This window comes from Centrocercus urophasianus, unplaced genomic scaffold, assembly GCF_019232065.1.
Source record: "Centrocercus urophasianus isolate 14NV4802_14NV808 unplaced genomic scaffold, USGS_Curo_1.0 seq_16, whole genome shotgun sequence".
In the NCBI taxonomy this organism is placed as follows: domain Eukaryota; kingdom Metazoa; phylum Chordata; class Aves; order Galliformes; family Phasianidae; genus Centrocercus; species Centrocercus urophasianus.
This window is the reverse complement of record NW_024884711.1, coordinates 39,320,346-39,345,408: the sequence shown is the minus strand read 5'-3', so window position 1 is coordinate 39,345,408 and position 25,063 is coordinate 39,320,346. Positions and strand designations below refer to the sequence as shown.

Sequence of the window (25,063 nt, the reverse complement as noted above, 5' to 3'; positions counted from 1 at the left end):
CTCTCATTCTAAGGAGTACAAACAGCTTCCTTACTTGAGTTGGTTGGCTAGCCTTCAGTTCAGTGGTCTTTTCTGGCTATGTACTTGCTGTTGGTAATCAGTAAATAGCATTCAGCAGCTTTGGCAACGTGTGATTTGTCTGTCAAGAAAGGCAGCTAAAAACTACCATGAAAGAACGTTGCTGTCTGCTTACACTCGTGTGCGTAAGATACCAGATAGGTGCCATAAAGTAATATGATGTGTGGCTGCTTTTCCATTCAGAAGTTATTGATGTGTATATAAAAATGATGGCGTGCAGTACAATTCCTTCTCACTGTAGTGATTAAAAACAGCTTTTCTGTCTAATTTATTTCAGGAACCTGCTGTTTTCCTTAATCTCTTTTCACTGTGTTTCAGTGAAATTAAAGGACATGAATCCAAATGAGAATCAAAGTAACTGGCTCATGTGTCAACCTAAAATAAGTGAATCTTTAGTGTGTGTGTCTGTGTGTGTATGCTTGGAACATCTGACTGTGTAAAAGCAGTCACCTGCTAGGTCCATTTTGGTAGTAGCATTTCCTAAGATCTGCCTTGATCTTTTTTAAAATGATGCAGCATTACCATACAGACTTCATTTACAAGCTCTTGTTGTTGCAGGATTTGAAAGACCCACCTGTTGTAAACAAGACAACTGCTGAACCATGGTGGATTACTATGAAGTTCTGGGAGTGCAGAAGCATGCCTCAGCAGAAGACATTAAAAAAGCGTAAGTATCACTGGTATATATGGGATGTTTTAAGGAGCAAATACATCCTCTTTGTTTTCAATGCTTGGGTGAATAGTCGTCATCTGAGGTAATATTCCGTGGCTGAACTGCAAACCATCTTCCCCTCCATTTGCAGAGGTGCTTAGATTTCTAAGTTATTAACAAGTATTTGGCATTCTGCCTTTTGTTTTTCCCTAAAAGTTACTGTTTACTTTACAGCAAACTATTGGGAGGAGACGTTCCCATAGTACATGTTCCTAGTATACCAAAAATATTTGGCATTAAGACGCAGTTTTGGGTGATGTAGAAATGCTGTGTTTATCTTGCCTTCTCCTGAGTGCTCTGCTTTACAATTAATCAAATTGCACGAGTGCGTGGCACTTTACTTTTTTTGTCCCTTGTATGTGCAGGGATTTGCACAAGAAAATCTGTGTCAACTCAGAATTTGAACTGTAATGCTGCATGACTGTGTGAAATGCTACCAGTCAACATTTGCACAAGTTTAGCTTTGTTCCTCTAAGTAGTTTTGAACACTTAGCCTTAAACATCCCTTTTGAGCATAGGCATTATATACGCGATAGCCATCAAACGTGCCTCTGATGTGAGATACTACCACAGTTAGTTACTAAGGTGCTCCTAAAGCTTTATCATCTCTGTCGGGATCAGAAGAGTACTCTTGATGTTTACAGTAGTTGGTTGTGGTGTAGTGTAGTTGGAGATGGAGCATTTAAGAAGGCCATAGCAGAAATGTTAGGGAATGTTTTTTCGCACCTGCCTTTTGTTCAGAAATTCAGGAGTAGTAAATCTAAAAATATCTGAAGAACTCCAGTTTAAAAAATTGTTTATTTTTTAGCAAATCTGGGTAGACAGTTCTCTGTATACCTGCAAGATCTCTTGGTGCTATTCTAGAGGCAAGATGGAAGGCACTGGGAAATCTATAAGTACTTTAGTCCCTGAAAACTTGTTTGACACATTTTGTGTTTAGAATCACAGAATGGTTTGGTTTGGAAGGGGCTCTTAAAATCACCTGGTTCCAACCCCCTGCTATAGGCAGGGACACCTCCCTCTCAACCAGGTTGCTCACAGCCCCATCCAGCCTGGCCTTGAATGCCTCCAGGGAGGGGGCATCCACAGCCTCGCAGGGCAACCTATTCCAGTGTCTCACCGTCCTCACAGTGTAGAATTCCTGATATCCAGTCTGTGCTTAGAGCATATTTCTTCATTTCAATGTAAAATATCCTTTTGTTTCCTTCCAATTAGGTACCGTAAATTGGCATTAAAATGGCACCCTGATAAGAATCCAGAAAATAAAGAAGAAGCAGAGCAGCAATTCAAACAAGTAGCTGAGGCCTACGAAGTTCTGTCAGATGGTAGGTATTTTAAATGGGCTTCTGCACTGCAGCTCTCTGGATAGTGAGTTTAAGACTGAAAATGCTGAGGAGAAAATTCATGATGCTTTGAAAGGGGTCCCGTATCCGGCTCTATCTGGCCGTGCACTTAGACTACTTCCTGAGGAAAGGAAGGGGTATGGGGGGGGGGGGGGGGGGGGAAGCTTGCAGGTAAGACAGAATGAGCAGAAATTTTGAAACCAAAAATTCAGTATCTTTCTTGATGAGTAACACAGACAATTTCCTTTTGGAAGCTAAGATCCACTTTTGTCCAAGGAGGTCAAACCAATATTACCATAAATACAGGGGAAGTGTTAATTGAAATCAGTTGCTTAGCCTGACCTGTGTGGTGGAGGAATTCACTTTCTAGTTCACCTGTGTCTTTTTGCTTGAAAAGCAGCATTAACTTCTGCGAATGTCTTGGCAGAAGCAGTCTGAATCATAATGAAGTGATTTAAGCAACTTTGATTATTTTCCTCTGTAATTGACTGCATCTATCTGTATTCTATTTCTGAAGTGTCCTTGATTTCACCTGGAACCAGTGAGTGAGTGGGAAAGCTCTATTTAAAGTAGCAGCAGGATCTAGATTACCTTTCAGAATTTGGCCTGGTTTAGCTGTCTTGTACACCTTGTGTCTTCGATTTGATTTTGATTCTTAATTGCCATGATGGAAATAAAACTGAATTTATGAACTTTCGTCTTCTAGAGTAGCTTCGCCTTCTTAAGTAAATTCTTTGAGTAAGATGAAAGTAGGATACTGGTCTGGGTGGTGTGTAGGTCTTTAGATTCTTTGGAAACAATACATTCCTGGAATTCTAGAACACTTTCAGAAAATATTTCCTGTTCTTGGATGTATACCAAACCAAAGTTACTGGGATCTTAACAGTCACTTGTGCATAAGGGTAACTAAATCCTGAGCCCACTGGTTGAGGGCAATCAACTGTCCTGCCAACTTAATGAAGTTTCTCACACCATTACAGGCTTGAGTGAAGACAGGTTTTTGCAAGGAGGGTAGCTGTGTAAGGGATGACATGTGCAAAGGATGTTGAAGTGGTCTGTTCATAGGGCACGCCTGTCTTCAGGTTTCAAAAACGTGAAATTTTTTTGGAAGGTGAACTTCAGGCTTCTTCAGCTCTCAGGTCTTAACTTTTCTGCTGCTTCTGACAGTCTGTTCTGTGTCCATTTTTAATTGATGGAAGTAGATTAACTGTATTTGTGTTCTAAAAAGGCAAAGCCTATTGAACTAGGCTTTGTTCTGTGTGCGTATATATATGTGTACCTATTGCAAGGTTGCATCATTTCTAAATGATAGCCACAATGTAAAACTGGATTTCTGTAGCCAGGAGGAAGTATTTTGCTCCTCAGTAGCTGGATGAGGTATCAGCGCTTTCTTTCAGTTATGCTATTTGAATTTCAAAAGCATCTTCTACTGAAAATATTACAGTGGGAACAACACATTAACATGAAGAGTCTGAAATCACATGTCCTGACTGATACTTCTAGGGAGTATCAGCAAAATACTCTCAGATTTTCCTCCACTGCCAGCAGTGTATCTTATGTAGTAATGTGGAATTAACTTGCTTTCTCTCCAGTTCTTGTGGATACTGGGGTGCTGGTCTGCAGTGAAATGAAGAGCATTCCATGTCATCTTAAACAACAGAGAGCAAGCAGTTTGAGTCAAATCCTTTCTTAGAATTTTTTTTTTTTTTTTTTAATACAACTTTTTGGTCTCCTCCTTAAAATAAAGTGGCTATAATTGAGTTTATAGTCACACAAAATCTTGTTCTTCCTTTCTTACCACTTTCTCACAGTGAACTTGGCCTTGCACAATAAAAGGCAAAGATCTGCAACAAGGGGTGTTCCAGTTGAACAGAGGGAATAAAATATTTACAATGAAAATCCTTCAGCATAAGGGACAGTTTGTCAAGAGAGCTTGTGGAATCTTCTTTCTTGCAGAGAGGTGACCTGGGCTTTATCCTAAGTTTCAACCAACTTAGAGGGTTGAATCCCAGAGCTTTTCAGCCAAAAGCTTTCCATGGTAGCTATGGAAGATGGTATTCTTTTGAGATTTATACATATATGACAGTATTTTTTTTCTAGTACAGGGGGCCCTAAGGTTTTGTATCTACATGGTAGTAAGTGTGAAATGACTTGTCTGCTCTTTCTGAACCTAAACTGCTTTGGTAGCCCTCAAGAAAAATTTTTACTGGTTTCTTGTCAGAATTTCTTAAATAAACTAGCTTTGAGTAGAAGTTTAGCTGAAAAGACCAGCTAAGTGTTTTTTAATTGTTATTATTTTTTTTTAACAATTTATTGTGTTTAATTACTGATACAGTGTACAACTTTTTCTTGTAGCTAAAAAACGTGACATCTATGACAGATTTGGAAAAGAAGGCTTAATAAATGGAGGTGGAGGTATGTTGTCAATTGGCAGTTCTTTCTTTGTTCTGCTGAAAAGCCATTTTTCGCTGCTTTTGTAAAGGAGAGTCCAGGATTGCCTGTACTAGGGCCTAAAGTATGCAATGGCTATTATGTTTTATGATTTGTCTGCTGGTATCTGGAAAAATAAAATAGAATTAATTGAATTAGTATCAATTAGGAATTAAGCATTAAGTGTATTTACTCTGTGGGATACCTGGGAGGCTGACAGAAATAATAGGAATTTTAGTATATGCTTTTTTTTTAAAATGCCTGAAAGGCTGCAGTGGCTTGAACTTTACTGGTAGTGCAAGTGTGTGAGGGTGACTGAAATTCAACTTGTTTTTTGCAGGTGGCAGTCACCTTGATAATACATTTGAGTTTGGATTTACATTCCGTAACCCAAATGATGTCTTTAGGGAGTTTTTTGGTGGAAGGGACCCTTTTTCATTTGAATTCTTCGGTAAGTAATCTACTTGTTTTAGTTACGTCCATCTCTGCTGTGATTCATTTCAATCCTATAGAACGTGCTGAGCTAAAACAGCTCTATGAGAAGTAGCTCTGAAAATGGGTGGTAAGCAATTCTGTATTAAAATGTCTGTAACAGTCTTTTTTCTCAGTTGATGTGATAGTAGAGGGTAAGTTTAGATTACCTGCTCATGTTTGTCAGAAGGCGTGGCTTAAAAAACAAATTTCTGGCAGCCCTGTCTCTGTAGGTTGGAAGGAAATAACATTGGACAGAAAAAGTATACACTGGAATTCTCTGTGGACTTTGTCTGCTGAATTTGACCTCTTGGTGATCTGTAAATATTTAATGTAATTTGGAGAGCTTCTAAACTGACTAGGTTACTTTAAACTGTTACAGCATGTCTCCCAGCATGAACTGGTATACCACAAATGATTTTCTGGTGACAAGATAAAAACAGCTGCATACATCAGCTAGAGAATCTTCCAGGTTTACGTCACTTGTTTGCTTGGGGGATGGAGCCTCTGTAGGTGCAGATATCTACAGGTATCTAGATAATTTAGGTATCTCCTGAAGTCTGTGCTTAGCTTAGGTATAGGAAGCAGTGTGTGACAGAATTGTTAAACTGATCTTACCATGTGCTGGTGCTCGTTTGTCATTGTGGTTTTACTTACTCAAGTGCATAAGGATCTTCTCAGAAGTGGCAGAATTCTAATTCAGCATCTCAGTGTATGTTCTGCTGTGTGAGTTGTGAGCTATAAAGGAGATCAGATCCTATGCTCAGTATAGACTCTATTCTCTATGGGCTAGAAAATAAAACCCAGGCACTAGAGCACATCACTACCCTTCAGTTATTAGGAGCTAGGCAGAATGCTTCAGAGCATGTCAAACAGCATTAGATACCTGTGTGTCTAGCAAATAAATCCTGCAAGGAGTAGTGCTTTTCTGTGTGGTCAGATGTGTTAAGCTGCTCCAGATGGGTGTCCTCTCTGCACTTTTGCTGAGAGAAGTCTGTCTCATTCTACATAGATAATGAACTTGGTAGCTCTCACATGTGTTAGCTTGTTTTATCAGTGTGCCTTCTGAGATTTAAAACTCTAATTGTACCTTTGATTTCCAACAGTGAAAATGTAACTTTATTACGTGGCTAACTAGGCAGACGTTTTTGTCAAGGAGAAACTCAACTGGATAGCTGTCTGTTATACAACAGAGAATTACTGCAAGTTGACTTGTGCAGTACTGGGTACATAAACAGTAGGTGAATGTTCTGGAGAAGTTTGGTGAATTACTCTTAAGTCTAAAGAGTCATCATGTGGAAGACTGTGTGCAGTAATCCTTGCAAAATGTATTTTATATGAAATGTATTTTGGGATGTTGTTTCAAAAATGGCATAGCTTCATGAAGCTTTTTATCAAAAGCATAGTGGTAAGTGACTGTTGAGTGGTTGGAGCCAAGGGAAGATGAGATAGAAATTTCTGGATAAGTTATCCAGAAATGGTAAGTTCAAATTCAAAAGCTTTTTTTTTTTTTTTTTTTTTATTACATTTAGGTGCAGTCTTGCCAGGGCATGAGAGTAAGATCATGGTTTTAATCCACATGTAATCCCATCTTGTGATAATTTTATGATGATTAGATAGTCTAAGGCAAAGTAAATTTGTTAGTCAGATTACTAAAGCTGCAAATGGAGGAGGCTTTCAATTAAAGCTGTCTTGTGTAATGTTGTCCTCTTTGTAATTAAACTTTTTGTTGACACAGATTTGCAATTTTTGGTGTATGTGAAGTTCAGAGCTTTGTGTGTTCATTGCTTTGGTATGGAAGCGTGCAACAATTATTCATGGGATGGTCTGGGTCTTACTATCAGTGATGTTTCAGAAATATCCTTATAGATTTAAAGGCAGCATTTCCATTGCAGGAATCATCTCTCCCCACCAGCATTATCACACAGTTGGAAATAATGGCAGTGGCTCCATACAGACTGTGCTGTTGAAGAGGCCACGCTCCAAACTCTTCTCTGTCTCTTACAACTGGAATCTTTGACTGATGTCCCCCTAGATGCATTGAGGGGCTGTTTGATGGCACACTGGCCTAAGAGGAGGTCACAGGCACGCCTTCTTTCCCCTACCTTTAGTTAATTGTATTAATTGTGTGCATCTCTGAGCTGGTTCAGCTTACTGGTCTCCAAAATTGTTTTTTTTCCTTGGATGTCTAGCAGGTTAAATTTATCTTTAAGAGGACAAGTGCTGGGCATGGCGCAAGGCAAGCAGGTCATACAGTGGTAGTAGAAGAATCCTTCATTTTTAAGGCATGCCTGAGCATACCTTGGACATGATAATCTTTAAGGTCATTTCCAACCTGAGTGACTTTATGATTCTATGATTTGCACAGTAATCTACGTCTATATAATTATGGTTCAGATGAAATTAAAAGGTAATGTTCTCAGTCTCTTTTACGTAGGAAATTGCTAATCCAGAATCACTGCTATGTATCTTTAGAAAGACTTTTCAAATGCTATGACAGTTCTGCTGGTAAGCTTTCATAAGTAAGTGGGGCAAGCATCTGTTTGACATTTCATTTATGGAATATGCAATTATAAGACTGTGGTGAAATATACTAGACAGGTGAATCAGCACTGTTTGCAACAGCATCTTCGTGGCTCTTCTGATCTCTTCATCAAGAGATCAACTGCAGTATACGTTATAATTAAGGATGAAATTATTTCCTTGAGAAATGCCTATAGGTTCTGCAGCTTGTGAAGTTCTGATGGTATACTTTATTGTGTCTTGGGTTCTCTCCAAAGCTATAGTGTAAGCTCTGTGTGTATTTTCTGTGAATCTGCATCTTTGAGACCTTTTTCGAATAGGAGACAAGATAGAAACATCTACTCCAGTAATTTCATTTTATTGTACGTGTTATAACCCTATATAAACCTGTATCCCTTTGCGTGCTGTTCTGACCTGCATTTATTACACTGATGATTCTGATATGGTCTGTTCAGTCACAGTGTGCTTTGATACAAAGAGTTCAAGGCAGGCTCTGTCTTTGCTTGCTGAAACAATGCAGACTGTGATACTGAATACAGTTCAGTCAGACTGCTTCCTTCTGTAAGGGCCAAGCAGCTTTTCGACATCACTATGCTCAGTGCCTTGCAGTTATGGTGTCATCCTTCTGTTTCTGCAGTACAGGTGTTGAGCTTTTCCTCACTGTCATATTTTGGCAGAAGCAGCAGTGCGGCTTTCCTTGCAGTGAACAAAAGGAAAGAAGGTTTACTGGTTGGGCAGGTAGTCCAAGGGGTGGTGACTGAGCAGTGATCCTGTTTTCACAGTGACCCTTTACATACTTACCTGTAACACTGTCAAAGCCTCTGGCTGAAGCAGTTTGTGCATGTGAGAACACTTGCTAGCACTGTGACTATAAAATTCTTTGGAGGTGAGCAATGGCACTGCACTGGGATAAGCTTTACTGTGTGATGAAAGTTAACATGGCAGTACTGCTGGCAGCATGCTCCTGTGCTGCTTTGGACCTTTGGGTGCTCGTTCCAGCTCCTCTCCTTGTAGCAGTGTAGTTGCTTTTACAGCTGCATTGGGAGCCACCACAGAAAACAGATGTGGTGGAACTTCCATCAGGCTGAGCAGTGAGTGATCTGATTGCCCCAGCTATGATAATGTCATGGTAGAAGTGACTGCAGTAGGAAATGTGATGCTTTTAGTTTTACTTTTGATGAAGGTTTGAGCTGATGTCGTAAGTTGACTTTATTGAAAGTCCTGAAGTAAAGCTGGATTGTGGACGAGTGCAGGTACTCAGCTGCACTCCCTTATTCCCTTCCTCCACTGTATTGTGCTTTCCTGCCTGCTTGCTTTCAGATACTCCAGTCTTGCCAGTGCTGAGTCAGGTTAGCTCATGGATGCAGGAGAAAGTTAACAATACAGACATTGTTTTCTTTTGGATCAGTGAGTTAATGCCACTTGTCATACAGTTCTGTGATCATGGGGCAGGACAGGAGAGAAAAAAGGAACTCATCTTTTCTAGTATTCTGCAAGTGGATCATGCTGCTGACAGTGAGAAAGTCCTGTGTGTTTGTGTTACAGCTGAGAACTGAGGGTGAGGAGGGGATCATGACCTACTTCATTTTGAGCTGCAGGGAGATTTTCAGTGGTGGTGGTTGTTTGGTTTGTTTTGAGGCGAAATTATTTTCCACATGATAAAGTGGGGTTCTGCTGTGCACCAGTGACTGCTGTAATGATTTGCCCAGATGAACAGGACAGTGGCTTTCGAATTAACAGATGTTTTCTGAAAGGAGTAAATTCTTTTAGGAGCACATTACTTCTAACGTCAGAATTTTCAGATGGGTTTGTTAACGTGTGGTCTTCTGTTGCTGGAGGTTGTGTGTCCCTTCCTAGCTATATATTAACTTGGCTTTATGTAACTGCAGTCTTTCTACCTAACAGCAGCATGAGTCCCAGAGCTCTTTGTTGTATCACTTTTTCCTAACAGTTTACCATGAATTCTTTGCTTAAGCATTTACTTTTCTTCCCAGTGTCTCTGTGTCATCCCATGCCACTGATCCAGTAGAAAGCTCTCCCTGTCTTCCTGAACCTTTTGATTCTTCCTGTTCTCATGGTTCCGCAAGTTTGATGTCAGAAGTGTGCTGACCATTTCTTTTGGAGCTGCACATGATAGTTTGTCATCTCATAAGCTTCTGGTATGAGCCTCATTAAAATGAGCAATATTCAGTAGTACCTTAAGGTGCAGCGTTTTGGTTTTATGATGTTTGTCAATTGCACAGTATGTTGTTTCCATTTTTAGGAGGGTCTTTACTTGTGGTTGTTTTTTTGGGGACATTCTGGAAAAGCTGTCTCTATGGAAAGGTCATATCATTCATTGAAAAGTTCTGCTAAATCATAAAAATAGACCTACCAGGCTGAAATGTTATTATTTTGCTGAGTGGGACTATTCATCATCCTGATTTATGGTCTAAAAGCATAAACAGTGCCTGAGCAGTTGCGAGGTTGCTGTATGAATGTGTATGTGGTGGAGGATACAACAAATGATCGTGCAGAAGCCTCCTGCTGCTTTCACTTCTCAGTGTTTCTGGCATTTTTTCCTGCGTACTGTACTTGAATGGCTGTCAGCACAGTCATGAAAAGAGAATATTGCCTTGGAAAAGCTCCCCATCTCCCTGCCTCTGAGTTGTCTTGCTGAGGATTCAGCAGTCGGTTGCAATCTGGTTTGGCATGAATTACTGGCAGAACATCGGAGGATTATTAGCAGAACTGCAAACTGGAATCACCTGAGGCTGGAAGTAGAGTACAAGTTTTGGGTTTTTTTTTGGTGTGTAGGGTTGCCAAAGGCTGATATGGAGCATACCCAAGTGTAGGTAAGGAGAGGAGCAGGCAGTAATCCATGTACAGCTGTGTTGACAGTGGGTATCTCCCATAAAACCTTCATTCTGGCTGCTGCTATGTGGGAGAGCCACTTCTGGAACAGGCTGATAGCAGGGGGGGATCTTATACTCGGAGCTTACATGGCAAGTTGTTTTGTTTCTATTCAAACCCCAGGTAACAGGAAAAATTGGGCTATAAATAGAAAGCTTAACAGTGAGAGTAATATAATATAGATCATTTGTACACGTGAGTGAATGACCTTCATAACTAACTTCTGAGTCACCCTAGCAAGAATATATCAGGCTTCAAAACAATTAACTGCAGTGGTTTAAAAAAAGCAGTTTTAAAAAGAATGGTTACAGTGCTTGTTTGGGACGTGCAAACTGTAGTTGTAAGTTCCCCTATTGCTGTGCCCAAGAACTGGTTTTACTTCTAGCGTTTAAAAGATAATAACAGATTATCTTGAAGTAAAAATAGCACAGGAACACAACAGCCAAAAAGCCTGGAAACAAGGAAACTTTATCATTGCTTGGTGGTGTATGTAAGATAAAAGTTTGGTCCTGCCTTTTTATTCAATAACTGTGTAAACTAGGATTATTTTTGTCCTTCCTGGCATTTTCTACCTTCCCTGGTGGGAACATGTTCCTGGACCTTAGCTATAAGGCTTTATTTGTTCAGCCTTAAATACATTGTAACACTTCTGTAAACGGATCACGCATGCACCAGATGGTAAGTAGTAATTTTTATTACCAGATTGACTGCTTTAGAAATGTCACTAGTGAGTGAACTTGGTGATGTTGCATACATGAGCTTGGATTTTTGTCGTGGTACCAGAAGTGGGCTCATCTCCGACCTGTTGGTTGCCAATTAGTACATCACAACAGTAGTACAGCTACATCAGTTTACCTTGCTTTCGTGACCCTGCTGATGCTCTGACCCTGCAGTTTCTCCATTGCTCAGGAAGAGCTTAAGCTGACTTAGCTTTCAGTACTGAATCTCCACTTGTACAATGTGGTAAAATTGTTGGTACTGTACAGCGCTCATCCTCATAGAGTTCTTTTTGGTGAGTTGAAGGTCTTGAACTTTGGAGTTCAAAATCAGAAATGTATATATTGAGTATGTGTTACGTGACTGAAATCTAAAGTTCTTTGTTTGAAGAGTGTGAGTAAAAATCCTTTTTTATATAGCCTCGTAATGTCTGTATGTTAGGAAAGCTCAATTGCTTCTAAGTAAATGTGATATTCCTGCAGAGGTGTCTACTTACATGTATAAAATTATACATAAACAAAAATGGTATTTTATGTATGTATGTAGTAGCTATCTTTAGAAAGAATCTATTGCTCTCCTAATGGGAATGGGATTGATAACTGCTGCTGATGTAACTGTGGTGTGTGCGCTTGACATAGTTTTTTCCATGGTACTCTTTTTTTTCACCTTTTCCTCCTGCTTGATAATGTCTGAATGCATGGTGTCCCATAATTTACTACTTAAATCTGCACCAGAATAAATGTTTAAAGTACCTTGTGTGGCAAGGGCCAAAATAAACACATAGAGCAGTTGAAATTTGAGTCATCCCTTGATTGGGCTTTTTATATTTCAGTTATTGACACAGATGTTCTGGAAGTTACTTTTCAGAGACTTCGTAGTGGTGAACTGCAGTATGTGGAACAGCAGTAAGCTGTGAGCAGTATATATATCCAGTATTGTTAAATTCTGAGATTTTAATTTTTCCATAGTGTTACTCCTTATTGCCATGTAGAGATCATGATAATGCATCTGAAGCGTTCTAAATCTGACAGATGCTGAGTGGGCACAGTTAAATTGATATTTATTTGCAGTTCTTTTATCGTGCTTCCCAGTCAATTATGCTGTGTGAGCATCTGAAATAAGGATACTAATGTTATAACTTCTACTGCTTACTGTGCTGAGAAATGAAAGAGCATTTACAGTAAGTTTATGGTTGTTTTAATATTAAATGGCTAAAATGATAAGGAAATGAACTACTTATGATTGCAGTTCTAAATGTGAGACAGAATTTAGTCCAAAAGGACAGTGGGAGTTGCCTTTTTAGTGGATGTTTTATCTCAATAGAATCAAGCATTTCAAAGGAAGAATCTTACAACTAGAACTTTGTTTTCCTCAATTCAAGGAAGCCTTAATGATGAAATGCAGTGAGATTAACCTCTGTCAATATCTTTTGTTTTGTAGAAGATCCTTTTGATGACTTCTTCGGGGGCAGACGAGGTCCAAGGGGAAACAGAAGCAGAGCTGGCGGATCATTTTTCTCTACCTTTGGTGGATTCCCTGCTTTTGGAAGTCCTTTTCCTTCATTTGACACAGGTAAATAAGGTAGCATTTAACAAAGGATGTGGTTTTGGTTCACAAAGGATCTCGGTGTAGTAAGCAGATAAATACTTCATAAAAGTTGTCTTCTTGATTCAGGAAATTGTGAGACTGATGTTTTGGGAATGTAGTCTGCTCTCTGAAATGTGTGAATGTAAATAAAACCTTCATTACAATATTTGGTCTACTTGAAAGTAGATAAAAAGTGAACAAACCTTCAAGACCACATTGCAGTATCTTTATGGCTTGAGAATTGTTTTAGTTCTATTTGTCCTTGAGCACTGGTGTGACTGTGTTTAGTTAAGTTTTGGAAAACACCCTGGAAAGACCTTGTTTTGAAACACAATGAGTTCTAGTATGAGTTCTGGAATAGTTAACTCAAATGGTGAGGTCTGTGTCTCAGAGCTTGTGGAGAGTTTATGGTAGTCAGCATTGTTTCAAGTGTAAAGATTCTGAGTATTAGTTGAGATGTTAGCAATACAAAACTTGTGTTGTCTGCTAACATAGGGCAACCCACCGTCTCTGTTAAAATGAAAAATCAGACTTGTTATAGCTGTTAGTTTTACCCTGAGGGGATATAAAGTTACAATGGTTGGATTCAGCTGACAGGCCTTTTCTTTAAAAGAGGACAATGCTCTGCATTTGTAACATGTGGAAGAAGTCAGTGGGGCTGGAGGTATAACATTCACACTGCTGTTTAATGCCAAGAGTCACTGATGCTCTGTTGATGGAGCCATCAAAGGGCGTCCTAAAGCTAGGAGGTAGTTTGAGTAGCTGATAAATTTGAAGACCACAGTCATGCAAAATTATGGCTTTAGTCAAATAATTGTCATATTAACTTTTTCCCCAATAGGTTTTACTTCATTTGGTTCTCTGGGACATGGAGGCCTTACTTCGTTCTCCTCTACGTCATTTGGTGGTAGTGGGATGGGAAACTTCAAATCAGTATCAACCTCAACTAAAATAGTTAACGGCAGAAAAATCACTACAAAGAGGTAAGAGACTTCCATGAACTACCTACAGGTATATTCTACATACATGCATATAACTATTTATGTATCAACAACATTGGTTTGTATTGTTACTCTTGATGGCCATGAGAAAATTTGGATTTTCCTGAAAAAATAAAGGCAAAAAAGTAGCGTTGGGTTCTGTGACTCTTGTCTTTGCTGAGTTGCTTATAGTTACAGCGTGTGAAAATGGAGAAGGTAGTGTTTTTGTCTAAGCTTCTAACAGCCAACAATTATTCAGCCTTGTAAGGCCTGAAAATGAAGGTGTTTTCAGGTATTGCACATAGCACACCCATGGGTGATGGAGAAACTGCGTTTGGGAAAATGTAGAGTACCCTACGTTATGTTCAGTACTCTTTCAACTTATTGATCAAGTAATTGAATACGATTACTGTACTTAAATATTTAAGGAAAAGAAATACCCAATGAAAATCATTTTTGCATGACATTTTGTTTTGAATGGGAAGCCATTCCTCCATTTTTAATATGGATGTGTTTTCCTCACCGAGTTCAATTTTCAGAATTTCATATTCATCTGTGTGGTTTCTTCATTTTAGTCACGAGGGGAGAATGCCATGCTAGTTAAAATCTAGGTGTGAATTAACTGTAGGATTCAAACTTACAGCAGGAAAATTGCTTTCTGAAAATAAGCAATATCACTGATGGAATGCACATGGTTACTGGTTACGTCTTCTGCACTGTTAATTGTGAAACCTTGCCAACTGCTGTTGTGTTAAGCGGGCAGTGCTCCGTTACACTTCATTATCTAGAAGCCTTGCTCTGGTGCAGGCTTTCAAACTGCTGATAGTGCTTTAAAATTGGTAACTGTGTGTTCTGTCCTACAGAATTGTTGAGAATGGACAAGAGAGAGTAGAAGTTGAAGAAGATGGCCAGTTAAGGTCGCTAACAATAAATGGTAAGGAGCAGCTGCTGCGCTTGGATAACAAGTAATTCAACGCACGCATTTAACAGAAATTTTAAGCTATAACAGCCACCATTTGAGGATTGACAGGAACAATTTTTGAAGATTTCAAATGAACTCAACTTTCTGTATATCCGTACTTAATCTTAAGTAGTATAAATAGCTCACCGGAGCTCGTATTTGTCATAGACTTTTGAGTTAATTGTTGGGACCACATCAATAGGACCATTTTTTGTCCTTAAAATTGTTGTAAATTTCTGTATGCACTTTTCTTTTTAACATATATGATCCAAGGTGAACCATGATCCTTCAGTAGTGCTAGGGCAAGATGTATACTAACACTAGCATGAATCTTGCTTTTTCCAATTTGTTTGAAATGTGAGCCAATAGTAGTTTAAGTCTGCTGTGAAGTTAACATTTCCAGATAAGGTTTTTAATAATTTCAACTTTTTTTTTTAACGTTTACTAGCAAACGCTGTTAATACATTTCTGGTAATGCATTTCTGGTTTAAATAAATTAAGGATGTTTTCTAGTTGTGCATGAATGCAGACAACTTAGTAAGTTTTGACAAATGTTTAAATGTGTAATGTAAGCAAAAGGTTAACAAAAGTGAAGCCAGTAAGCTGGGTCTTTTGTCATTTGCTAAAAAAAAAAAAAAAAAATTCAAAATGAATAAATGCTGATGTTTGTGGTGCATTCTTTCATGAATGGCATTTGTAACCTTGTGTCTGTGTGTGATTTGGGCAACTTGGGAAAACAGTGCTTTTTTTTCCCCACACCTTTTTCTTCCATCTCAAGGATGAGGGCCTTTTTTTCTTTGCAGATGTTTGCTTCAGTGTGACTGCAAACATATTTAATTTCTTTTCTAAACCTGCATTTGAAGCACTTGTTTTTAAGAAGCATTCGTAGGCCGACTCTCTTAACTCCATCTTTTGCTGTAATGCTTTTTTTTTTTTTCCCCTCCTCTAGGCCAAAAGCGTGTCCCTCCATTTAAAAACTAAGTTTGCTAAGGCTTCAGGTTCTGAGGCAAATTCAAAAAATAATGTATAGTGTCCAAAAATATCAGTCTTTTTTTTAAAAAACAAAAGGTTTCTGAATGCTAAAATGTTTTGCCCATTTTGAGAACAAACAGTTGATTTGGAGAAGACTTATTCAAAACTGTCAGGGACAAATGAAAGGAAAATGTCTAGATTGAAGAACTCACTTTTAGTTTTGACATTTTATCATCAACCAAACAAATGATGGTTGAGTGCCCTTCTCTCTCTCTATATATGTATGTTTTTTTTTCTTTTTAACTAATCGAGTAAGGTAAAATGTCAGTTTGTAGTTAAGACCAGATTTTCAAAGTTCAGTGGAAGATGACTTGATAACGTGAAGGAAGAATGCAAATAAATATTGGCATATGTTAACACCTGCCAGGCTCTGGGTAACAGCATGCTTAAATCGTGGGTGTGCAGCTTCTGTCTTTGCACAAGCTTTGAACATCTGGCCTTCACCAAGTTCTGTAGTCTGGCTTCATGTTTAGGAAAATAGCATGGTGTTTTCAGCTGATCATTTAATGCCTTCTTACTGAACGTCATCTACTTTGTACTAACAAATGCATCAATTATTAAATACAACAAAGATTTGTTCATATTTGTCCTGCAAAACAGCTGGTTCAACTTCCACCTAATACCACCTATCTAAAAAACTGCTGTAATTTAATGCACGTTTAGAACAGAGCCTCTCTTAAATTTCTCTTTCTCATGTTAAGTTCAGAGAACCAAACTGCTAGTGGGCATTAATGTGTACTTTGATTTTGGGACTAGAGATGTTACATCCTTTTTCAAGTTCTTTGCAGAATTCTTGTTACTTCAGTGTTGTGGGGTTTTTTTTGTGTGTGTAGAAGCACAAATTCAGTCTGGAACTTAACAAACAGTGTTTTATTGATGCTGTTTTTCCTTCCTCTTGTATGTTTTCCCTTGATCCACATGATTGCTAAACAAGTAATTTATTTCAAAATCTTTCTTTGTTGTGCTGTCTTGAGTTCTGAAAAATGTTAATTTACATTTATAGGACATGTTCCATTAAGTTATGTAAACTGTTTAAAAAAAAAAAAAGCTTCAAAATTGATTAACCAACTCAAATAAAATTAGGACATTCTGGAGTTGAGTTTGAATTCCTTCCTGTCGATGCCCATTAGTTTTTATGTTGAGCAGCCAAACTTTACCTTCTGTTTTACTCTCAGTTTTTTTTTAGGCTAACACTTAGTAGCTCAAGTTAATGAGGCAATTCTGGTAGCATGGCTGCTAGTGGCAGTTCTGTACCCACATGCTTGCATTTGTTCTTAGAGAGATTTATAACGTTCACTCAAGGGTAAATGGCAGATTGAAAAACTGACACTGTACGTGTGACTAAAATGCAGTGGTCTGCACCTGTTTCAGTATGTAGCATTCATTGAAACAGTACAGCTCCACAGCATGCAGCTTCATTTTTAATACGAAAATGAATCCTCATTGTATGCTTACTGTGGATCCAACTTACATTCTTCCTTCCTATTACATATTAGATATTCAGACTTTGTCATTTTGCTGCTGAAATGAGTTCCTTTTCTCTGGAAAAATACATGTATTAGATTGCTCTGAAAACTTTTGTATCAGTTCTTACTAACGTGTACTTAGCATGCGTGTTCAAAGCTGACACACTGTGGCTCATCCAGAGCAGCAGATCTCCTTACACATATATTTTGGCCCAGGTAGCACAAAAAATAACAGCAAAAGTTCCTAATTGTAGCATATGCTACACATCACATATGCAGTGGGAAGAGAGCTGACAAAAATGGGTGTAGTATGATTAAAAGTATCATTTCTTCATACAGGAGGGATTGATTTGAATGCCTTGGGGCACCACCCAGTTTAAATCAAACCTCTTCTGGCGGTTTGGAAAAGCTAAGATGGAGTTCTTGAATCTTTGGAATCTTTGTCACTTACTCTTTCATGCCCTGCTTCAAAGTTCATTGGTAGAACGCAATAACTTTGTAATGCTTTTTCTTGGTGCAACCTCCTTTTGGTCTGTTGTGCATGGTGGTAACTTCAGTGCAACGTGCTTAGCTTTTCAGATTGCATGGCATCTGCCCTTCCACTTTGCTTTGTTGAAAAAGCTGTGATTTTTGCCTTAGAATGCTTCACATTTTAAAATTGTTGCAGCTGTTGTAGTTCTCAGTTCTCAGAAGACCTCATCCTTTGGGAATCACAGGCATTTTTGTGGTCTTAGAGGGAGAGCTCTGCTCTGCAGAGTGAGCACGCGTGGCGTTTGCAGGTCAGACTGTATCAGCTCGCGACTGAGGGCTTGTGTCTCAGAATGCTGAAGGCAGGACTTGTGAAAGACTTTAAAAACTCTGAATAAGCCCAAGTATATTATGTGCTTCTCTGTCAGTATTTGTGTCTGACTGGCCCCATGTGCTTGCCTCCCTCAGTGCGGTAGCTCTAGGTGTGAGCAGAAGTGTGTCTGTGTTGCATTTCAGTGTGCTTCTGTATTCTAGACCATGACAAGGGAATTGTTTTTTGAAACCTGAACTTCCTGGATCTGTTTCTGTTCTGTCTGAAACATGAGCTTGTTTCCCATTTTGCCTTAATTTGTGAGTGTAAGATGGTGCCTAGCTGTCAGTGTTGCATTTTACAATGAGTGCGTTGGAGCTGTGTGAATGCTTACGGCCAGAGAGCTTCTCTAAAGAACGCTGTATTAATATAGTGCTTTACCTTAGTGTTAGAATTTGTGTTAACCTTCCTTGGGAAGTGTTTCAGAAGTGATTTTGGAAAACCTTTCTTTGGTCCTGGTGTTGTGAATGTCTTAGACTTATTGTAAGTCATTGTGTTCTTTTGGTGTAGTTGCGATGCAGACATCAGTAACTGGATAGTCAGTGCTACCCAGACTTTGAGAGTACTGTTTGCTCCCCCTGGTCTTGTTTACTTAGGGACTGATGTGTGCCTTCAAATTTGCTTTACGTAGTACTAAATGTAGTTTGGGTTTCCCTGTAGTTATTGCTTGTCTTCAGGTGATTGTTTAAAGCCAAAAACCTTTTCATCTCCCATTCATAATACCTAAATGGCCCTTATGCTGCATTAGAGCTGGAACCAAGCAACCAAGCACCAAGTTAGTGACACAAACTGTTACTGATGTTACTGTCAGGCAAAAAAATAAAAGTTGCACTGTGGATTCAATTTAAAATCAGTAGAAATACATAACTTTGAGCTTTACTTAAATTAACAATTGGGGAAATACATTTTTAGAGGCTGGTGGTAACAGCTCCTAGTACTTCAGTTTGCTCTATAGCTTATCCTTCATATCAAATCACAGGTCAGAGTGCTGTCAGCTGTTCTTTTCAATGCAGCCAACTTCAAATGCAACTTCGAAAAAAAAGAAAAAAGCCTGTAGTTGCTGACTTACCAGTACTTGAAATAAAGCTGAATTATTTAACACAACTGCATGTTAATTCTGAGAGAGACCAGATATTAACGATTTGTAAAGACTGCAGTAAGGATGCTGGTCTTCTACATGGTGTAACAAATGGCACGTTGTGTTCAGAAGGCTTCAGCTCCTCTTTTTATTTACTGTTCAACGTGAAATATGAAACCTGCGTTATGTCTTATCTGTAGGTCGATTTGAACAGATTAATGGTGTGGGTTAAGGAGTGTAGAGCCTGAGTGTCTGCGCAGAGTTCAGGTTTTGGAGCGCACATTCCTGCTGGCCAGAAGAGAGTTATTTTGGTTCTGTCTGTAACCTAGTTGCCTGAAGCTGTTAGCAAAGCTGCTAAAGATGCAAAGCAGCAGCTCTGGGATAGGATTCTTCTATCTTTGCTGTAGTCACAAGCTTGACTGAAATTTGCTCCCAGAGGGGAGGTTAGCTGGAGAAAAAAATTCAAAGCCTGCAGAATCCTTAATGCATCTGTAGAGGAGCTGAGCAGATCAGTGGCCTCTCAGTTTCTCCCCAGAAATACGTGCAGTGTGTTAATCATTGTAACTGATACATGGGATAAGATTAACTTGCTTATTTATCACAGGTTTATGTAACTGTCACTGTAGCCACCTCTGGCGGTTTCCATGGGCCTGTGGTTGGAAGCTGCCCTTTACTCGGAACTGAACAAAAATGAAACCATAAACTGAATCAGAATTTGTCCTGCTGTTGTGATATTTGTCTTGCTCAGCAACAGGATATTGCTTCTTATTTATGTGAAAGTACCTATTCCGTAATACTTTCACGTTTGGCCTCTGTCATTTTTCTTCCACAGGGATCGAAGCTGGGAGTATTTTAAAGTTGTTTTGGACTTCTGTTTGAAAGCTCAGCCTTTCCTCCAGACTGCCTTAGCTGTTCATAGGACTAAGTATTTTTTCTTCTAATAATACTAGCTCTCATCAGATTACATTTTGGTATTTTGATTTCTTTGGAAGTGCTCTGTCAGGTAGTTGCTCAGGCACGTCCCAGAATTATTCTGTTAATCTCTGCACACACATTTCTCGTGACTGCTTATGGGAAATATGATCAGATCCTTATCATCATATATGCTTAGTTTCAGTAGAATCATAGAATGGCTTGAGTTGGAAGGGACCCTAAAGATCATCAGGTTCCAACCCCCCTGCTACAGAAAGGAGATTCTTAAACTCTTCTGTACAAACAGGAGGTGAGTGAACGTTTAGGGAAGCAGTAGAGAGCTATAAATTCAGTTTGTTTTGGATTCATTTGGATATTGCTGGCAAGCATGGGTAATGTTCATGCACTTCTTGGCTTGAGTCTTTAACTTAGCTACTGATCAAGGCCTAAGAGGTGGGTTTTTTCTCTCAGGAAGGTCTAAGAGAAAACAGAACAGTCATCAAATGCTTCCTTTCACAGCATACATCCAGTTGAACTTCCATTTTTCTGGCTTGTATAGTTCAGCTATACAAAAAGAAACATCCTTGATATTCATGATGCTGCTTCGCAGTGTAACTTGCAGGGCGAAAAAACAGTAAGGGAGAAGTAAGAAACCAACTCAGCCTGTTATGGCCATAGACATAAATTCCAAAGACTTTCTCCTTTACTTGGCCTTTGCCTTATCTTGTCAGGAAAACCTGATCACAACCTGTCACAGTGGATCGAGAAGTGGGCATTTCCCACATGTGTTCACACCTCTGTGCTGGCAGATGCTGTGTGTTAATGCAGAGGCTGCTTCTCCTGCCAGGGCAGAAACAGAAGGTACTTCTGCAGCCTGAGGATGATGTGCCAAATCCAATTTGATTCTTAAAAAAGAAGTTAAAAATAATATGTATACAGGTATGGTAGAAGTGCGTATTAAATTGTGCCTTGTTTGGAAGAACATAAATGTTTGTTTGAGGCTAGGCAAATTCAAATAAGAACATGCATTTTTTAAACACATGAATGATGAACTGTTGAAGAAAGTTCTATGAGAAGTGGTTTCTCTAGCTGATGTTGTCTTGAAGTTCATCTTTAAATTATGTTTTAGTGGGAAGCAAGTGTTCAGCTTCTATATAGTACCAAAAACTCAGGAGCCTGAGGTGCAGCTCAAGATGCAAGATACAGAGGTCCTTCAGACCTTTCTTCGTGGAGTCTAATTAAGATTGTCTCTTTCCCTCCCTCCCTGTTGGGTTAACATTCACACATATAACATCTTTTTCATTTTGAGACAGGGGGTGCCTTAGTGATGAAGGAGTTGAAGGGATGGTTGGGGCTGTTGGAAGGGCTGGAGGAAGCAGTGTGCTTGGGAAGACAGGAGGCAACACGTGCATCTAGGACACAGATATTGTGTGATGAATGTTGCTCTAGAGCATCCAGTTAGGGATGTGTACATGCCATGAGCGGAATTTATGTGAGAAAGGTGTTCTGAACTGTTAAGGTAAGTTGCTGCTTTGTTGTAGTGGACAGATTGGGCATTTAGTGACAAACGGGAAACCTGGCCAAGGACCTCAGTGACTGTCCCAGAGAACTTGATTTGTAATTGCAGTGAGCCATTGTATGCCTCCTGTTTCTTTCCAACAAAACCTTGAGAGATCCTCATTTCACGTCCTGAGGTAAAGACTAAGAGGTTTCTTGTTAACGTAAGGTTATGACAAAGATTAATTAATTAGACTGTTCATTCAAAATATGTAGTCAAAGCTTTAATGATTTCAAGTTTTTATTCTGTGTGTGTGTTAAATCTTTAGTGGACAGCAACACACGTATTCTGAATGTGGAGTTACTGCAGTGAAAAGGGGTGGCTTTTTGTTAATTGGAGCCATTTTGGTAGTGTGCTGAATGCTTCAAGGTACATTATGTCAGAAAAAAATACTTCTACAGGGAACTGCCAGAGAAGCATCTCCTACAGGGCTTCTGTGCATGAAAAAAACCTGTCTGTAGATGATTATTTGGGTTTTGAATATACCCAAAGCTGCATTTGTTAATATTCATCCTTACTCAAATTTATTTCTAAGAGAAGCTTGTGGATAGGCAAGTTCCTGGAATTCTAACTCAGCAGCATTTGGGTCATAAAACCATAAAACACATCTTGGAACAAAATCATAAGACTTAATGTTTTATCGTATAACTTAATGGCACGGTTCTGTTATTTCAAGGTCCTTCCTAACTTTCTTGGGAAGGTGCCCTGCGTGGAGAGCAGTGGAACTACCAGAACTAAATCATAGTTCTTCTAAGGACAAATTAACCATGTTTTTGAGATCTCAGTACTCAGCACTTAAAATAGCTTTTGTGAAGTTTTCTTTCTATACAAGTTACAAAAACTCTGTTTCCTCCCTACTGATTAAATAGCAGACTCCAATGCAGGGCAGCTTCACCAATATAGCCATAGCTGTGGTAACCTGGAAATTCATTAGTGGAAAAGCAAATAAGTGTACGTGCCGTGCTGCTCTGCCCTTTCCTGGCTTAGGAGAAGTGCTGCACAGAAATCATTTTACACTTGAATTATGTAGCCAGTGTACACCTTGTATTTGCAGACTCTTTGTCAGCAGAAGAACCACTTCAAGACTATTATTTTTGAAAGTGTCAGGCTGTAATTTGTTAAAGCGAAATGGTTGCATCCAACTTATCCATATTTTCCAAGGAACTTCAACGTTTTTGAGTTACGCTCCATGGAGAGCCTGTTCTGAAGTTAGGAAATGCAACCTTTTGTATGACACAAGTTCCCTCCAGTTGTGTTCAGGTATTCTTAGACAAAACAGAACAATTTAGCTAGCTAGGGAATGGGGTTGAAACCAACAAACTAGGTTATTGTCTTTTCCACTGCTTGATAGAAAGGAAAGAAATATACTTCATGATACCTATTCTTAGATTTGTGTGATGTTATGTCAATACCAGCTAATAGTGGAGGGTATATCGCTTCCATTAGCTTTTGTAAGGAGGGATATCTAATCATAAATCGGCTTGGATTGGAAAGGACCTTAACAAACATTGAGCTCCAACCCCCTGCCATGGGCAGGGTTGCCAACCACTAGATGAGACTTTCCAAAATAGTTCCAAAGCATTGGTGTGGATTTATTTTTTGATCCATTTTGAGAGTATTAGCCCAGGAGAACTGGAAGAGAATCCTGTTTTAAAGTTGAGTAATTCTCCCATATCCTACCCCAAGCAGTGTTTGCCTTTAGTAATTTTAACCACACAATTAATGGTTGCAGTACAGAGTTACGTGCCGTACAACAGGAGACAGAGATGATTTTAAATTCTTCCTCGTGCAGTGAAGCTAGCAGACAATTCTTATAATCATTCCTTAAATACAGAAATAAACCATTTCTCAGAGAGAACCTGGGTGTTTGAGCCGTCCTATTCCGGGTGAAGGAACTCAAGAACGAAAGATTCTTTGAGCGCTCTGCCGTAGTTTCCAGTCTTCCCTCTCCTCTACTCTGAGATCACGTGTGTGCTTTGCTCCTTGCAGTGTTTATGTAAGATGACTAGATCCCTGGTAACTGTTTTTGTAGAATAGTCACAGAGCTGAGTGCAGGGGAGGTGCTTGTTGCCCTGGGCAGAATAGTTTCCAATAGCAAAAGCCTTTTTGTTTAAGCAGAGGTAGGGGTGGGTGTGCGTTTCACCTCCCAGCCTCTTCTCTAACAAAAAGTTGCCTTTCATTCATATCTGGCTGGCCCCAGGTACAGCCAACTCTTGTGTTTTCTGGGTGTGGTGCTAAAATCCTCCAAATTATTGGTGTCTCAGGGGTTGAGTATGGACCTGTAAGTAGCATGTAGCCAAGTCAGCAACTTAGAGTGCAGCTTTAATGTCAGTTAGACAGTATATTACTAACAGAGGTTAAAGCCTCTCCCGTTTTATGAGATTTGAGACACATTCCCTTAAAACAGAAACATTCCAATGTTGATGGCAATGCAGATGGACACTAAGGTCTTTGCAGGATTTTCTCTGTAATCAGACCTGTCCCAGTGTCTCTATGTTATGACCATGGGTTTATTGATCACTTCTCACTGGAGATTCAGTGTTTGAAGGCTTCCCTTCATAAGGCTGTTTCTCGACAGGTGCTGAGACTTTTTGTGTCAGTTGCTGATTTGCATGCATGAAATTGTGTGGAAATCTGTTTCATTTGTTGTGCATCTGTTTCAGGTTTTCTTTTGGTACCACAGGGTCACTGCAGTACGCTTTGAACTCTGCAGAGTGAACGGTAATGATTTTTCAGAGTTGGGGAGAAATGCTGTAGTGTAAATGAGGTTTGGCTTCTTAAAGCTTAGCGAAACTTGGCAAGTGTTTCTGGGAAGGTTTTGAGTTCAGTGGTGTTGAAGAGGGAAAGGAATTAGGTTAGCTGGATCCTGCACTTTGGTCTGCTCACTGTACAGAAATGCCTGTAGTGGAACAGTCCTGATGAAGCAATTTTTTTCTCTCAAATATTTATTCCACTGGTGGAGTGGGTCTGCTGACGAAGTCACTTAAGTATTTGGAAAGGCTTTTCTTTGCCTTTGCAGAACCACGGGAGGTGCGGGGTGAGCCGGTTGATGCTGAGCAGAGCTAGTTCCATCAGCCGAAGGTGGTGAGTTGTTCTTCTGGCATGCAGCTGCACTGTGGGTACATCTCTTCCATGGGTGCATCTGCCTCTGCACTAAGTGCTTGTGGGCGTTAGGACACCCCGTGCTCCCCTCTGGAACTTGGCCTTCTCCAATTGCTCAGCTTTTATGGCAGCTCTTCAGTTCTGCTCTGCCCTTTTTGCCACTTGGTCCCAGAGATTGTGCTCTGAAGGTGTTACTGCTGTGCTTTGTGCTTCACCCCCTGCATCCCAAAGGTGTAATAAAAACAGAAGGCAGAGATACGGCGTTTGGGATGGTGTCAGACTGTGGACAGCTTTGTGCCAGGGTTGCTCCAGTGCCTGTTGCATCTCAGGTGGCCTTCCCAGTGTCTGCGCTGAGCGTACCAAGCAGATGCTGACATCAGTGA

The 25,063-nt window shown here is 39.6% G+C and overlaps 1 protein-coding gene across 3 annotated transcripts in view; it reads left to right on the top strand.

Annotated features, from left to right (window-relative positions):
• The window catches only part of DNAJB6 (DnaJ heat shock protein family (Hsp40) member B6), a 49,420-nt gene that overhangs the window by 7,201 nt on the left and 17,156 nt on the right, over positions 1-25,063 (top strand). For all 3 annotated transcript variants that reach the window (XM_042816654.1, XM_042816655.1, XM_042816656.1), the window contains 7 exons: positions 637-745; positions 2,006-2,115; positions 4,489-4,548; positions 4,904-5,014; positions 12,607-12,738; positions 13,595-13,736; positions 14,597-14,667. In XM_042816654.1, the coding sequence (XP_042672588.1) occupies positions 681-745; positions 2,006-2,115; positions 4,489-4,548; positions 4,904-5,014; positions 12,607-12,738; positions 13,595-13,736; positions 14,597-14,667 (691 nt within the window). In that variant the 5' untranslated portion in view covers positions 637-680. The remainder of the gene's footprint in view (positions 1-636; positions 746-2,005; positions 2,116-4,488; positions 4,549-4,903; positions 5,015-12,606; positions 12,739-13,594; positions 13,737-14,596; positions 14,668-25,063) is intronic.